The sequence below is a fragment of the Mustela nivalis genome, assembly GCF_964662115.1.
Source record: "Mustela nivalis genome assembly, chromosome: 2".
Lineage (NCBI taxonomy): Eukaryota > Metazoa > Chordata > Mammalia > Carnivora > Mustelidae > Mustela > Mustela nivalis.
The window spans coordinates 19,532,112-19,549,051 of NC_139021.1; the positions used below are offsets into that span (position 1 = coordinate 19,532,112).

General features: G+C 40.9%; 2 protein-coding genes across 3 annotated transcripts in view; one reads left to right on the plus strand and one right to left on the minus strand.

The window, feature by feature from the left end:
• The window catches only part of DEPTOR (DEP domain containing MTOR interacting protein), a 133,352-nt gene extending 124,734 nt beyond the window's left edge, over positions 1–8,618 (minus strand). The window contains exon 1 of one of the 2 annotated variants that reach the window (XM_082721782.1): positions 7,504–8,618. In XM_082721782.1, the coding sequence (XP_082577908.1) occupies positions 7,504–7,634 (131 nt within the window). In that variant the 5' untranslated portion in view covers positions 7,635–8,618. The remainder of the gene's footprint in view (positions 1–7,503) is intronic. The other variant, XM_082721781.1, reaches the window with a different exon arrangement.
• On the plus strand, positions 6,170–11,942 carry LOC309860169 (uncharacterized protein). Its single transcript, XM_082721783.1, has 4 exons — positions 6,170–6,700; positions 6,784–6,918; positions 10,761–10,880; positions 11,096–11,942. The coding sequence occupies exons 1-4, from the start codon at positions 6,692–6,694 to the stop codon at positions 11,138–11,140; spliced, it is 309 nt and encodes a 102-aa protein (XP_082577909.1). The 5' UTR covers positions 6,170–6,691; the 3' UTR covers positions 11,141–11,942.
• The last annotated feature ends 4,998 nt before the right edge of the window (positions 11,943–16,940 follow it).

Consider the following 16,940-nt stretch of genomic DNA (forward strand, 5'->3'; position numbering starts at 1 on the left):
CGTTCTCCTTGTATTATTTTATCTATTTTATTTTGTTAATTTATTTTCTTTTTAAAATATAACTAAACATTTTTTCATTATGTATTATTTATTATATATTTTATTTATTTATATTTATTATATATTTTATTTATTTGTATTTATAGATTACATTTATATAAATATACAATGTATGTTACATATAAATATCTATTTATCTATATTTATTATATATTTTATTATTTATTTATATTTTATTTCATTTATTTTATTATTAACTGAAATCTAGTAGTAGCTTCTAGGTGGTGGTTTCCTGTTATTTCCTTAGTTACAGTGTCTAGTAGAGTAAGTAAAGCTTCCAAATTAATGGCTTCCAAGAGGGGCTACCCCCTAAGACAATCTCCATGTCAAATGTAAAATTCCTTAAGTTCAAAATGCAAGGAAATAAACTATTTCTCCTTTTTCTCTTCTGCATGCTCTAAATTTCTTATCTCCTATTTACTTTATTTGTAGCTTGGTTTTTGGTTCAATGAGCTGATTCTTACCTTTTACCTGCATACTGCATTAGCATTTGCAAATTTTGGAAATCAACTCAATATTTGTTGAACGTGTTTTTATGAAAAAAGCAACAGCAAGTCTGTAAGAGTCTGGAAAGGCAGTCCGTTATAGCAAAAAGGCAAATACATCAAACAATTTGAAAGAACTACAGTTTCCTACAATGCAGCTAAAACTCATCGCCTAATAAATTGCTTGTGAGGAACCCACTTTAGTGATCGTATGAGATTGTTGTAATTCGCATATTTAGTCTCGGTAGATGAGCATAACTGGAATACTTGAAATGTTTTCTCTCTTAATTAAGCATCCCTCATTACCTTCTTAATTCTTCTCCCCACTCCACTTCCATCCCCACAGCTGGCAAAATTGTGAACTGCAATTTATCTTCCCATTAAATGATTATAAATTCAGAACGAGTGGAGTCCAAATTAAGTTTTCAAAACCACATGGCAAGCAATTTAATAGTTAGTGGAGGAAGTGACCATTCTATCTTGTCAAAACATAAACACTTCCAGAAATAAATTGGATTTTTCCCAACAGAATGGAAAAAATCCTTTGTCTACTTTTTTGTTTGCAAAAAGATGTCACACTAGAATGTGATAAATCTTATACAGGAATCCATTTCTTGTTTGTCTTATCATTACGTTTTGTAACCCTCTAAATTGCTTAGCTGATGACACATTAAACTGTAGTCTAGCATCCTGCCTAAGTGCAGGGACTTCGGCTCTACCACTTTATGGCTGGATAACCTATGGCCAGTAGTTTAAATGTTCTGTTCCTCAGTTTCTTCATCTATAAAATGGGGTGATAAGCACATCTTCTACAAGGAGTCGTTATATGGATTAAAGATAGACATACATATATATAAAAATATAAATATAAGCCTATATTTATAAATATATGTATACATAATTATAAATACATATATATAAAAATATAAATATAGGCTTATATTTATATTTTTATATATTAAAAATAAAAATATAGGGGCACCTGGGTGGCTCAGTGGGTTAAAACCTCTGCCTTCAGCTCAAGTTATGATCCCAGGACCCTGGGATCGAGCCCCGCATGGAGCTCTCTGCTCAGCAGGGAGCCTGCTTCCTCCTCTCTCTCTGCCTGCCTCTCTGCCTACTTGTAATCTCTGTCAAATAAATAAATAAAACATTTAAAATATATATCTATGTATATGTTATATAAATATATATTAAAGTCATATATATGTATACATGTATACATACACTCATGCATATATCTCTTTGGCAGGTAATAAATGTCATATAAGTGACTCTTATTGTTATTATTACCACGCCTACAATCAACACAAAGAGAACAGTGAAACCCAACACAAACTTATTGTTACAACACTCTATCAAAAACCACTTTTAGGGGTGCCTGGGTGGCTCAGTGGGTTAAGCCGCTGCCTTCGGCTCTCTGCTCAGCGGGGAGCCTGCTTCCTCCTCTCTCTCTGCCTGCCTCTCCGCCTGCTTGTGATCTCTCTCTGTCAAATAAATAAAATAAAATCTTTAAAAAAAAAAAAAACACTTTTCTGGGCGCCTGGGTGGCTTAGTTAGTTAAGCGACTGCCTTCAGCTCAGGTCATGATCCCAGAGTCCAGAGACTGGGTCCTGCATCGGGCTCCCAGCTCCATGGGGAGTCTGTTTCTCCCTCTGGTCTTCTCCCCCTCATGCTCTCTCTCTCTCTCTCAAATAAATAAATAAAATCTTTAAAACAAACAAACAAACAAACAAAAAAGAACCCCACTTTCGTGGAAAGTATCTTTGGGATTATCTTAGAGGAGAAACATGACATGCATTTGGGGTGTCTTAATTAGAGTGTCATAGTTACAAGTGCACAGCAAATTTCAAGATCAAAGACATACATAGAGCACATAAAAATAACCAATGACTTGAAAATTCATAATATGAAATTCCCTTCATGAATTATTTATATATGGTTAATTATGTTAAAATGAGGAATGTTCTGAGATTTTCTCAACTACTCATGGCACCTTTTCTGTTCTGTATCAAGAATGATACTATAGGGGCGCCTGAGTGGCTCGGTGGGTTACGCCTCTGCCTTCTGCCCAGGTCATGATCTCAGGGTCCTGGGATCGAGCCCCACATCGGGCTCTCTGGTCGGCAGGGAGCCTGCTTCCCCCTCTCTCTCTGCCTGCTGCCCTGCCTACTTGTGATCTCTCTCCCTCTGTCAAATAAATAAATAAATAAATAATCTTTTTAAAAAAGAATAATACTACAAAAATATATATGTAAATTATAGGTTCCATTTGGTGTGGTAATAATGTGTTACTGAGTTAGTGATAAATATCATTGCATTCTTTGGCCAATCAAAAAAGCAAAAGTTTATATTAAAACTTCTAATATTTTGTCTTTATCACTCTGTAATAAAATGTGTCATCCAAATCCATCCATTTTTGTAATGCTTTTGTTGAGATGTAAGTTACATACCACATAATTCGTCCATTTAATGATTATAATGTGATGATTTTAAGTACATCCCCAGAGTTATGAAATCATAACCACAAACAAGTTTATAACATTTTCATAATCCCCAAAAGAAACTCTATACCCATTAGTACTCACTCTCCGTTCTCTCTCCCCACGGCTGCTGCCAACCACTCTCTGTCTCTATAGATCTGTCTCTTAGGGACATTTCATAAAAGTGGAGTCATATGATATCTGGCCTCTTGTTTCTGCTTCCACTCACAGCATATTTTCTTTTTTTAAATTTATTTTTTAAGATTTTATTTATGTACTAGGGAGAGAGACACGGGGAGAGGGAGAGAGAGAGAGAGCGAGAGAGCGTGAGCAGGTGGGGAGAAGTGACTCCCTGATGTAGGACTTGATCCCAGGACTTGGAGATCATGACCTGAGTTGAAGGCAGACGCTGAACCATCTGAGCCGCCCGGGCACCCCTGCTCTCAGGATGTTTTCAAGGTTCATTCATGTTGTAGCATGACTCCCTACTGTATTTCTTTTTATGCCAAATAATAATCCATTGCATGGATATTTATCCATCCACCTGCATATGGACACCTGAGCTGTTGTTTCTAGCTATTATGAATAATGCTGCTGTGAACACTTCTGATAAATTTTTGTGTGGACATATGTTATCATTTCTTTTGACTGTGTACCTAGAAGTAAAACTGCTGGTCCATATGTTAACTCTATGTTTTATCGCTGAGTAAATGCCAGACTGTTTTCCAAAGTGACTGCATCGTTTTACCGTCCACCAGCTGTGTATAAAGGCTCCAACTTCTCCACAACTTTGTGAACATTGGTTATGATCTATCTCTTTCACTGCAGACATCATGTCTGTATAGAGTGGTATCCAAATGCTTTTTTAAGATGCAAAACCATAAAGATACACTGGGCAAGGAAGTAAAATCTTTTATGAAAAGGGAAAGAATGATGAGATTAGGAAAAGGAATCCACAGTCAGGCTGGAAAAGGAAGCAGGAGAGGTTTCTAAGTTTGCTACTTAATTTCATGTCCTTATGCAACCAACTGCCCTTCAGAGTGTCAGGACTGTGGAGCCAGGCCTCAATTTCACACCTGGAGCTTACAAAAACCATAACAATAACTAAATCTTGGTTTATTTTACAGAGTTCCCTCCCATATTCTAGCCCATTTGATCCAACATCACAAATCTTATGTGGAAGGATATTATCAATTCCCATTCTGCTGGTAAGAGCATGAGGCCCAGAGAGGCTGACTTGACCAAGGAAGAATGGTTAAAAGTACATATATACATACGTACACATGTGTGTTTCATTAGTAAATACTATTGTGTTTAATATATAGCATTAAAAAATGCATTTATTTATATAAATATGTTATTTATTATATAATTATATATAGCATATATTATATGCAATATTATGTATATATTGTATACACGATATACATGTTTTATTTTTATATATTTATTTATATTTATATATATTTATATTTATATATATTTATATTATATATATATACATATATATATATATGGCATTAAATAAATAAAATGCTCAGAGTTGAACCTGAAAGCCAAATTTTTTATTTCAAATCTCAATCCTTGGTGTCCTGGTTCCTTACCACGTTCATTTGCCTTATCTCTGATCACCAAGAAAGCAGTGGGAAACCAAGAGAGGACAAAGGGAGTTGTGTGTGAAGCAGTTAGAGGCAGGTGACCTTACATCACAAAGTCCTCCCAGTCAGACTATGGGAAAGCAGCTAAGGATGCAAGGACACGTTGTGACAGGGACAGCGCGGACAGATGCCTTCCCACCTGTTCATGAGAGGCTCTTCCAGTAACCAAGAAGCCAGGGCACACTTAAATTCCTAAATTCTGAATATTTCATCTGTATATTTAATCACATGTGCTCGTCAAATATTCATTGAATAATAACTATGCGCTAGACACAATGCTAACAGGATTAGGATCTTAAAAAGCAATGATTTCAATTTTGCAAAGTAAAATTAAGGTGTGAACATTTTCTCAGGCCTTCACATGGAACATCTCATTTAATCCTCACAACATTCTTGCAAGAGATGTGGAAACGGGCCCAGAGAGTGAATCAGTAAATTGACCCCAAAGTGATAGAACTATGAAATGTGGAGGCAGAATAAGAAACCAGGCAGCCTGATTCTATACCCTGTGTTCCTAACCACCACCCAGTCTTCCTGCCAGATCTCACTTGGCTGGAAGTCCCATATGGTGACGCACAGAGACCAGTAATACTGATTAATTCCAGCAACCATTGTTCAATGCTCATTAATACAGAAGCTCAAGGGCACATTCCCACAACAACCCTATGAAGTACTTATCTGCATTTTCATTTTATGGATGAAGAAACAAAGGCTCAGAGAAGTGAGTTAACTTGTCCAACATCAGAGAACTATGCTAGCTAACGCGGACATGGTGCTTCCTTCTATACCTGGCACTCTTCCTCTAAGCACTAACTCATCTAATCCTCATAACAACACTGAGTTAAGTTCCACTGTTGCCCAGCAATCTTAGTTAAGTAACTTGTTCAAGGTCCCACACTAGTAAGTAGTAAACCCAAGTTTACTCTAAAAGTCAGTGTTGAAAACAACCAAATGGTGACTTGGCTACAAAGTGGCTGAGCAGAAATTCAAACCCAGGTCTGCCTCCAGGGAAGGAGCCTTCTCTCTTAACCACAAGCTAAGCATGGCCCCTCAATCCTACCTTAGTATAGAGGGCTGCTGGGGAAAAGAAGAGTAACCCCTGCTCTGGAGATCTCCACAGAAAGGGCATTTAAGCTGCCTCCTGAAGGAGAAAGTGCTTCCTGGCCAAAGAGAGGCACCATCCAATTTTGTTATTTTAGAAGAAATGAGGGGCACCTGGGTGGCACAGTCGGTTAATTGTCAGACTCTTGGCTCAGGTCCTGCTCTCTGGGTGGTGAGATCCAAGCCCTCCTCGATTGGGTCTCAGCAAGGAGTCTGTTTAAGTTTCTCTCCCTCTCTTCCTTCCCCCTACCCCTTTTAAGATAAAAAAATAAATCTTACAAAAAAGAAAAAAAGAAAAGTACCCGATGAGGACTTCGAAAAAGATGATACAGTAAGGAGGAGCAAATACATTATTAAGAAGTGACTGTTTCAGACTGAATCAGGAAAGCTTTTGATTTTTATTCAATTAGGAAATACTCTTGATGAAGGAAAAACGAGCTTTCATTCCCTTTAATTTTGACTCTACACTTAAAAGTCATGGAGGGATTGAAGTGTGCAATTTGCCTTTTGTAACGTTAAACTCAACGAACTCTGACTTCCAATATTTACTTCCTCAATCTAACCGCTGCAAACTGGGTGGTTACTAAACCTTCATGGATCTTTGCAAAGATTCTCTCTCCTAAAGGTCCTGAAACACAGCATTTAGAAACCAAAAGGAGCCTGGAGATTCAGGCCAAGCATTAGAAGGAACAGGCGAGCGCCTCATGCCAGCTGGGCCAGGGACGGGCACTCGAGTTGTGGCTCAAACGCTTCAGAGCCAGGTTTTTGTTTTTGTTTTTGTTTTTTTTTCCCTCCTTCTTCTCCTGGCAAACTGATTTATGACCCCTACGACCGGCAGCTGCAGAACCGGTCAGACCGTGGAAGCACATTACTCAAACATGATTCCAAGAAGGACCAGGATGGGATGCCAATGGTAAGGGGGTATGGGGGCGGGATCTGGGGTTCACTGCCTGTCCCGGGTGCGGCGAGACCGTCAATTCCTAATTCTCGCCGCAGCCGGGAGCCCATGGACTCTGCTCTCCCAATGTGCGCGCTCGGGAAGCTGGCACAGCAGCGGGGCATCCGGACAAGGTGCCTCCACGCCCCCTCGCGGACGCGACCGATGACCGACCCGGCCGTGCCAATTTCGCGGTAGGCAGCTTTTCAGAACCTGGGGTTTAGCCCCCCACAACACGCTGTCAAGGCAGTCCCGGCGATCGGCCTCATTTCACACACAGATGAGAACGCCGAGGGTCAGAGGAGTGAAGCAGGACTTGCCGACGGAAAGGAAAACCTCAAGTCAATCGTTGGGTTGGCCCTTCCATCTAGGAGTCCAGGGGCTGGGGCTGGAGGCGGCATGGGGCGGCGCACCCACCCTCTCACTCTCTGGACGCACTCGGGGTCGCCTGGCAGCCAGGAGGCCTGGCAGCGCCAGGTGCCCGGGAAGAGGGAGCGCGCGTCTGCGGCGCGCGGGGCTGCAGCGGCGCGGCCGGGGCGCAGCGCGCAGCACCGGCTCCCGCGCGTCCCCGTCGGAACCCCGCGCCGGTGCCGAGTCGCAGGGCGCCCGGCTTGCAGCCGCTAGGCAGGGGAGCCACGCCGACCGTCCCCGCGCCCGCAGCGGTCCCGGAACCCGGCGCGAGTCGCAGGGCACGAGCCACGAGCATGTGCGCGCGGGGCTGCTGCGGGCACAGGCTGGCAGTGCCACAGCGCGCCCACCCGCACTGCCCCACGCCTTACCGAAGCTGCTCCCCGGTGACCAGGACCTCAGCCATGCGCTCTAGCTCCCTTTGCTGCGCCCCACCACTCCCGCTGGTGCTGCTGTCGCTGCCGCCGCTGCCGCCGCTGCCGCCGCTGCCGCCCTCCTCCATGGCCGGGCTGCTCCGCTACCACTGTCTTCCCTAGCCGCCCTGGGTCTGGGTGTTAAATCAGCCTGCCCCCACGGAGGCCTCTCCCGCCATCTTTGTTAGGGGCAGTCCCGTTGCTCAGACGCGATTGGCTGGAGAGGGAATCCCTGTGGGTAGGCTGAGGCGCTTGGCAAGTCCGCTCCAGGAACTCCGGCTCCGGGCGGCGGCTGGAGCCCCTCGTGGTCGGGGGCGGGGCCAAAGGAGGAAAATATAAACATCTGGGCGGGGCTCCGGCTCCGCGGAGTGTGTGCTGGTGGAGGTTAGGTGGGTGACCTCTCCAGGCGTTACCCGCAGAGCCCATGCTGTGGGACCCTGGGGACAGGCCAGGAGGATCTACACCAGTGTGAAGGTATTTTTATTATACTGACTCTGCTCCAAATGGCCAGAGTAAAAACAAGAACAAAATAGCTGAATAATGAACAATGAAGGATATAGGGATATACACGTCACTGCAGGGATTGGTGAAATTAGGCGTTGTTCTTGTCCCAGCCCTCTTCACCAAAGACAGTTTACTTACCTTATAGCGTAGTCAATAAAGAACGCTGGCCTGGGAATCAGACCTGGGATCCAGCTCCCACCTATAATTTCTTACCAAAACGTGCTTAATCCTCAGTTTCTTCCTTTACAAAATAAAAATAACTGTGGATACCACTGGTTGACATCTACCCTGCATGAAAGATGCGCGTGGCTCGTGCCTTGCGACTCGCAAGGTGATAAATGCAAGAAGAATCAAGCCCACACATTCCGGCTGCAGAGTTGGGTTCTTAAAAGACTGCTTCTTAAAATGGGGGATATTATGGGGTTTTTTCCTTCCTTATGGGGAAGATGAAAGGAACTTTGACTAATACCAAATGAATGTTCTGTTATTCTGTCTCATTCAGGGTGAGAGCTTAGTATACAGGAAAACAGAGTAATGCGAATGGCAGAGGTCATTATAGTAAAGGGATATCTGTCTGTCGACATTTTATGCAGCTTTTTATGATTTTTGCATATATAGAAATCTCTGCACCCTCACAAGTAAATGTAAATTTTTTTTTTTTAGTGAATACTATATGGAAAGACATGAAAATGAGAGGGCTGGTGAAAAGCAAATTATCTTCAAATAATCTTCTTTGTGTATTCTATACCCATTATACTATTCTAAAGTATTTATACTCACTATCCTTCTGGTTTATTGCATTTTGTTATTCTGTTTTCTTGTCATTTATTTTTAAAAAGTTCACTGTAGCCTTTTCCAGTATTCTACAAGATCATTACCTAACTTAAAATTTACAATTCATCAAGCATTTATTCTGTGCTTCACATGGTGCTAAGCACTTTGTTTATTTTATTTACTTTGCCCTCACCAAAACCCTGATATTTGTGTATTCTTATTGTCAGCTTACAGTGGACAAGCTTAAGCATAGAAAGGTGATGAGATTTGCCTAAATTTCACACCTGGAAAGTCAGTTAGGCAGCCCTTGACCCCTGGGTCTGCAGACTCTCTAGGTTATGCTCAACCGCACTCCAGAAAAAGAACAATTGTACAACTCCCTTGTGAATTCAACAATAGCTATTAGGCAATGCCTTCTCCAAAAGAAATAATCGAACTTCCTTAACTCTTTAAATAAACCTCTGGCAAAAATGTGGAGCAAGTGAGATATAGTTCCAAATGAATGTGATTCTAAGAACTTCCTTCTGCATGAACTATAAAAATCATTTAACAGAAATGGAGGTCCCAGAATTAATGAGTTTAACAGCTGGCTGTCCTTCATGGTTCAGAATATCAAGAGTTTGCAACTTTATGCTGGTTACTTACCTACTTACCTTCTCTGGGCCTCAATCTCCTGACAGGAATAATAATTCCTACCTTACAGGGATGTTGTGTGGTTTAATAACAGTATGTAAGGTTATCATGCATATGATGTGTTCAAAAGCTGTTCTCTTTAATATCTTTATTGGTTGTAATAAGAAGAAGAGGAAGAGGACGAAGGAGGAAGAGGGAGAAAGAGAGGAAAGAGAAGAAATTCTTGTCGGATTATTTTCCAGGAGTTTTGGTGCAAGGCCAAACACCTTTTCTCAAAGTTATCTCTAATTATTTTTTAAATTATTATTATTTAAATTATTGACTCAATTATTATTTTTGAAATTATTATAATTATTGAAAATGAAGAAAGGAGAAGTACAGGCCTGGCCCCCCTAAATCCCTTTTATTTAATGATATTAAGCTTTCTGGAAGTGCAGAATGAAAAAAAAAAAATTATCATTAAAATCATAAATAAAATTATAAAATTAAAAATAAACTATAACACATTTCTGATTATCCATTGTTCAACAGTGTTTTATCCAAAAAGCTCTGGCTACATATTGTAAATCATCACTGTTGTCAATTGCCTTTTGCTTCTTCCATTCACTCTAGTTGTGTTTTCATTTAAATTTAGGCAACTTCATCTGAAAAATAAAAATTCCAAGAAATATTTTTTTGCGGAATACTTTCTTGTTGAATAGTTTATGATTAAAAAAAAACTATGGTTAAAAAAAAGCTTTTATCATGAAAATTTACAATTTTAAAAAACACCTTGACGTAAGGAAAAAAAAAAATTCAAGTCAGGAAAACACCTTGTACTGCTCCAGTAAGAAAGAGCAGAATTTGCTTCTCTTGCTTGACGAGAAGGGTTTTCCGTGTCTGTAGACGTGAATGAGAAGAGCGAACTGGTTTGCTGTCATTGTTTCAACCTTTCTTTGGCACATGAGACTGGGGTAGAGGACAGATCCTTTTTCCTAACATAGGGTAAGTTTGGTCTGACTCCCAGGAACGTGCAATCACCCGTGCTGAGTCCATCAGCCCTGGAGCCACTCTTCCACAACAGACTGGGATCTGCAGGTGTTGCTGGAAGAGGGATGGGCACTGACATGGTGATTAAACCAAGCGTGAAGATCTTAGAAAGGCTGAAAATTCCAACAGACCTCGGTTTGATTCCTGGCTCCACTGAGGGTAGGCTCATGATCATCTCTAATTTTTGCTCTCTTGGGTAAAGTCAAGATCATACTACTAATCCTATTGGGCTTGGGGGAGGATTCAGTAACACTTAAGGAGCACATTTCTTGCAGGTGGGATCTATTAAATGTAAGCCTTTTCTTGCGGCTTGCCCTACTCACCTGCATCCTGCCTTCTGGCTGTTCCCGTGCTTGGAGCCAGTGCTTCTCAAACTTTTGGGAGATGAGAACCAGGTATGTTTGTGCGTGTGTGTATGTGCTTTCAGTCCACTCAAGCTTGATACTGGGTAAAATACTACAGAAATGAATTTTGCGGGGGGGGGGGAGGGATTTTTAAATGCACAAAACACAGCCCAGTTTGTCATTGTTGTGGTCAACAGATAGCAGATTGGCAAATTGTTATAAACATTTCTCCTGATGTCTGTATGTCTCAATGTCTCTCAATACAGATAAAGGTCACCTTGGCAGACTGCCCTTTTAGGAGCACTGGTTAAGGGTAAGCTGCAATGTGAGAAGACGAACTTGAATAGAAGGAATGAGAGAGTATGGTCCGCTCTGAAGCTTAATAACAGGTAGCTCTGGGTGGTGGTGTTGCCTCTTCGTGGACACCAGTATTGCTCCCACATGATCTTAAAAACGAACTCAACTCCCACCTTCTCTGAGCTGTCTTCCTGTGCTCCCTCAAACGCTGTGTTGTTCTTCCCTGTGCCTCGCATGGTGTCAGAAGGTCGACCTTGCTACTCCCATGCGTGGTCTATTCCCATGAATGGGAGTCTCTCTTCCTCAGCTGCCATGATTTTTATTCTCTTTCTGTGGATAGAAGCAAATGGATGGGTGAGTATGAGCCTGTCTAGAGATTTCTGTTGATAGATCCTTTAAGAAGGAAAAAAATAGAAGTGGATGGAACTAGAGGGTATTATGCTCAATAATAAAAATAAGTCAATCAGAGAAAGACAATCATCATCTGATCTCCGTGATACGAGGAAGTGGAGATGCAACGTGGGGAGTTTGGGAGGGGTAGGAAAGGAATAAATGAAACAAGATGGGATCAGGAGGGAGACAAACCACAAGAGACTCTTAATCTCACAAAATAAATCGAGGATTGGGGGGGCGCGTAGGGAGAGGGAGGTGGGGTTATAAACACTGGGGAAGGTATGTGCTATGGTGAGTGCTGTGAAATGTGTAAACCTGGCGATTCACAGACCTGTACCCCTGGGGCTAATAATACATTGTATGTTAATTTTTAAAAAATTGTAAATTAAAAAAAAGGAAAAAATAAATGTAAATAAAATAAAATGTTCGTGTGTCATCATTCACATCCCTTTTTAATATATTAGTCGCGTTTGATCCATCTTTACAAACATTACAAAATAAATGAAGTCCTTTTGTGCTCTAATCCCAGTCGCGCTAACCCCCCAAGAAGTTCTTAAAGCTGTAAGGGCATCGAAATGCTCAATAGGTTGGTCTCTACTGCCACTTAGTGGATGATTTTGCAATGACAGCAAATGACGGTGGGTCTTGGACCAGAGGACTACCCACCCGCAAGAAAACATTTTTGGAAAATTTGGGAGGGGATTGTGGTTTGTCACGGTATTAGGAGTGCTACTGGCTTTTAGTGAGCAGAAACTAAGGATGCTAGATATCCTCATTTTCCAGGGACTGCGACCTCATAAAGAATTAAATCCTGAATGTCTTTCCTAGGTCCTGTGGGATATTCCTGCAGATGAAAAACCTGTTCCTGAACTTAGAACCTAAATTGGTTTTACATAGAAACACAAGATTTTTTTTTTTGCACAATTTTAATATAATTCTGACTTGTCCAGGAATACAATTATTATGTACATTGAGAAAAAAAATTGTACTTTCCTCAGAACTTTGCCAAGAAAGATTTGTTAGAAAAAATTGTTTCATTTGTTATTTGTGTGGTAAACACGCTGTGAGTACAAAACACCCTTTTCAGGCTGCACTTGTTAGCGATTGCCTGTATGGTGACTCTATGTGTGTTTGTATAGGAAGATATTATTTAGCCAAATTTTAGAATGCCAAATATAAAAAAGAAGTGATAGCAGTGTTCAGTAAACTATTGTCTTCTGTTATTCTAAAATTATTCATTATAGGGGCGTCTGGGAGGCTCATGATCCCAGGGCTCAAATCAAGCCCTGCATTGGGCTCCCTGCTCAGCAGGGAGTCTGCTTCTCCCTCTTGCCCCTGCTTGTGCTTTTGGTCTCTTTCTCTCAAATAAATAAAAAAGTCTTCTAAAAATTTTTTTAATTGAAAAATTATTCATTATGAAAAGTTGTAAACATCTTACCATCTCGCTACACTTTCTATATTCACTTAAATATTAAAATAGATTTTATTTTGCTATAAAGGATTTTCTTTTTCTTTCTTATACTCTAGTGTAAGAACATCATACTGATTTTTTTTTTATATGCACACTGAATTGTGCGTATGTATATTGAGAACATTGGCGGATTTTGAACAAAGGAATGCCATCATCTGACTTACATTACTACAAAGACCGTTTGAGATAGAACAGGCTACTTGGTTCTGTGCTTGATGAGGTAACTATATCTAAGGTAGTGAGTGAGTGAACAGGGCAAAAACTGGGCCACTCTGTGAAACATGACACAATACCACCATCTAGTGGCCAAAGTCCTGATTGTTTTCTAAGCAAAGTTTCAAAAGTTTACTTAACAAAGAAGGTGCAGTTAAAATTTAAACTGCTGTATTTCCTGTAGAATTAAATATGTCTTGGTGTAAATCAGAAATTCCTTATCTGAAATGATTTTAAGTAAAAACAAAGTAATACAGTTTCCAAGACACTACTTGATTCCATTTCTCCTATCTCATGAAATTATTTCTATACGGAAGTCTTCCTTCCTTCCTTTCTTTCCTTCTTTCTTTTTTAAAGTAGGCTCCATGCCCAACACGGGCTCAAACTCAGAAGCCCGAGATTCCCATGCCTCTACTGACTGAGCCAGCCAGCCACCCCAGGAGGTATTTCCTTCAAGGCTTACGCTTCAAATATTGGTGAGGCTTCACTTTTTAGCTGAGTTTTGAAAATCACTGATTGGGTTCAGGGCAGGCTGACTCCAAAACATGCCTCTTTGGCATACTGCTTATTTTGAATTAAAGTTAACTTAAGAAGCAGCTGTTACAAGAAGGCCTCTCTGATCCTCCTTGGTCTCCTTAAAAGCAGGAAATAAATCTCCCTTGTGAAAGGCACCTGTACCAAGAGGTAGAGAGATCCCCTTATCACCAGAAAAGGAGTTTAAGGCCCAGATGTTGCATAAATAAACCCTATCACTTCTTCACTGATTCACTACCCCAAGCTCGAACTTGATCATGTCAATCGTTTTGTCTAAAAGGAAAAAAAATCGCTGCTGGCTTTAGTCGCTTCTTTGAGTCTTGTATTTCTATGATCTCCCATATGTATGAATTACATTTGTTTTTCTCCTATTAATCTATCTTATGCCAATTTAATTATAAGAAAAGCCAAAGAACCTAGAAATTTTTCCTCCCTACATCACACTCTCCATGGGCCATCTCATTTATAGGCAGTCTTGTAATCACCATATATGTTTATTTAAAAGCTTTATCTTTTAGCTTCTAGCCAGACCTTTCTTCAAACTCCCAAGTTCTAAATCCAACTTCGAAGTGTGTTCTCCCTTGTGTCTTCTCATAGCACATCAATTGCCACACAATAGAACCAGGACTCATGATATCTCATCCCAAATCTGTTCCTACCCTTCCTATAGTATGTTGTAAGAGAAATGCAGTTGCTCACACCAGAACTGAGAATATTTGATCCTGTTCCCTCTTCTTATTCCTTATGCCTAATCAAGTAGTCAATATTGTCCCTTGTAGCTCAAAAATTACTTTTTAAAAAAAAAATTTATTTGTTTATTTATTTGACAGAAAGAGATCACAAGTAGACAGGCAGGCGGAGAGGGAGGGAGAGGAGAAAGCAAGCTCCCCAGCAAGCAGAGAGCCCAATGTGGGGCTCGATCCCAGGACCGAGGTCATGACCTGAGCCGAAGGCAGAACCACCCAGGCACCCCTCAAAGATTACTTCTTAAACCCAGCCACTTCCATCACTCATGTGGGCTCTTAGAGTCAAAAAAAAAAAAAAGGTAAGTAATTAGAGAACTAAATGTAAAATTGCAATTTACTTAAAATCTAAAAATCTCCTGCTCTGTAGGAGTCTGCTTCTCCTTCTGCCCCTCCCCCTGCTTGTGCGCGCGCTCTCTCTCAAATGTATAAAATGTTAAAAAAAAAAAGAAAAGAAACAACAAAAGACTCAGAGAGAAAAAAAGATACTAACTTAATTTCTTTTTATTTTGAAGTTTCACAACTTCTATTTTGCCTTTTCTACTGGTAATTCTGACACCGTGAGTTGAAGGAGCTAATATGAGAGTCCTCAACTAAATATATCATTAAAAATGGGAATGACATTTGGGAGACGGAAATGACTTTTGACTGCTGGTTGACCATTGTCTATGAATTCTCTCTCACCTCTCTGAAAATCTTAATTAAATCTATCACAAAGTCTTGGGACTTTTGCTCCATTACCTCTGTTTCCTTTGGTCTGAACTCTTTTATCTGATGACTTTCTAGATCTCTTTCTTATGTCCTTGGTCATCCATGAATGGTGACTTCTTTTACTTTATTTATTTTTATAAATGGTGATTCTCGGGTGTCTCTCTTCAGCTTTGAGAATCTGTGTTCACCCTTTCTTCACCCTCTGTTCTGCACGACCTACCACCAGAGATTTGGGGGAAAGAGTAAGATCATATCTGAGCCTGAGGAGTAGGGAGTTCGGTTGGTGGTTTGCCTTCGGGGGGGGTTTGCTCCCCACTCATGGCATTCATTACCCGCCACGCATTTCTCTGCCTTCCCACAACCGTTTCACGCACCGATTTGGCCGGTGGATGGAGCTGCTGCTACCTCAGTACGGGTGGACACGAGGAAGCGACCATCTTCCCTCATCAGTCATCCCAGTACATACCCCGGAGCCACCTCTCACTTCTTTATCTGGACTTGATATTCCCCTAAGCCTTTGTATACTTTACTCAGACTCATTGATGGTTAACATTTTGCCCCACTTCCATCATTTTCTTTGTCAATGTATCTAATCGATATTCTGTTTTTCAAGTTCTTGAGAATAAGAAGAAGACATCATGCTCATTTGCTCCTAAATATTTCCATGTGTATTTCCTAAGAAAAAAAGACATTCTGTTATATAATCACAGCCCAGTTATCAAAAGCAGGAAATGTCACATTAAAAAACAAACCAAACCAAACCACCAACCCAAAAACCTCTGACCTAGCCTGCAGTCCATATGCAGATTTCATTACTGATCTCAACAGTGTATTTTATAGCAGTAATTTTTCCTAGTCCGAGATCTAACCTAGGACTTTATCTTTTGGCTCCTACCTGAATTAATTTTATTTAATTATCATGTCTCTTCACTTTCATATAATATCAGAGAGTTTCTCAGTATTTCTTGTGCTTCATGACCCTACTATTTTGAAGAAGGATATAGGCCAGGTTTTGGGGGTTGTTTTGTTTGTTTGTTTTGGTTTGGTTTGGTTTTTCTTTGGTTTTTTGAATAGAATGTCCCTCTACTTGAGTTGCCTGAGGTTTTCCTTACATTTAGATTCAGGTTATGTATTTTGGCAGGAATAACTCTGTATATCCTATCAGAAGGCACGTGATGTTTAGCCCAGCATTGGTGATGTTCGCCTTGATCAGCTCATCGAGGTGATGTTCTGTTGGTTTGCACACTGGCCCCCAGCCACGGAGGGCAAGGTGGGACCAAGGAAAGAGTCAGACCACTCTAGGGTGATAGGTGACAGTTTTGTTTTTTTTTTTAAGATTTTATTTATTTATTTGTCAGAGAGAACACAAGTGGGGTGAGCAGTGGGCAGAGGGAGAGGCAAGCGGAGGGAAAAGCAGGCTCCCCGCTGACCAAAGAGCCCAATGCAGGACTTGATCCCAGGACCCAGATCATGACCTGAGCATGATGCTTAAGGGACTGAGCCACCCAGGCAGCCCAGTAGGTGGCAGTTTTTAATAAGGAAGGGAACCTTCTTACAAGGTTTGTCTTAGACAGCAGTGAGAGACAAAGAAACATCAGCACCTGCACACCAGAATCTTAAAAGTTTATTATACAGAGGCTTTGACTGGGTTCAGTTACATATACCATCCAGATGGTTTCAACGCCTTACCGTCTCAAGGCTCTGTCCTTGGAATGGCTCCTGCTGTGGGATCGGTGGGCCAAACTTACA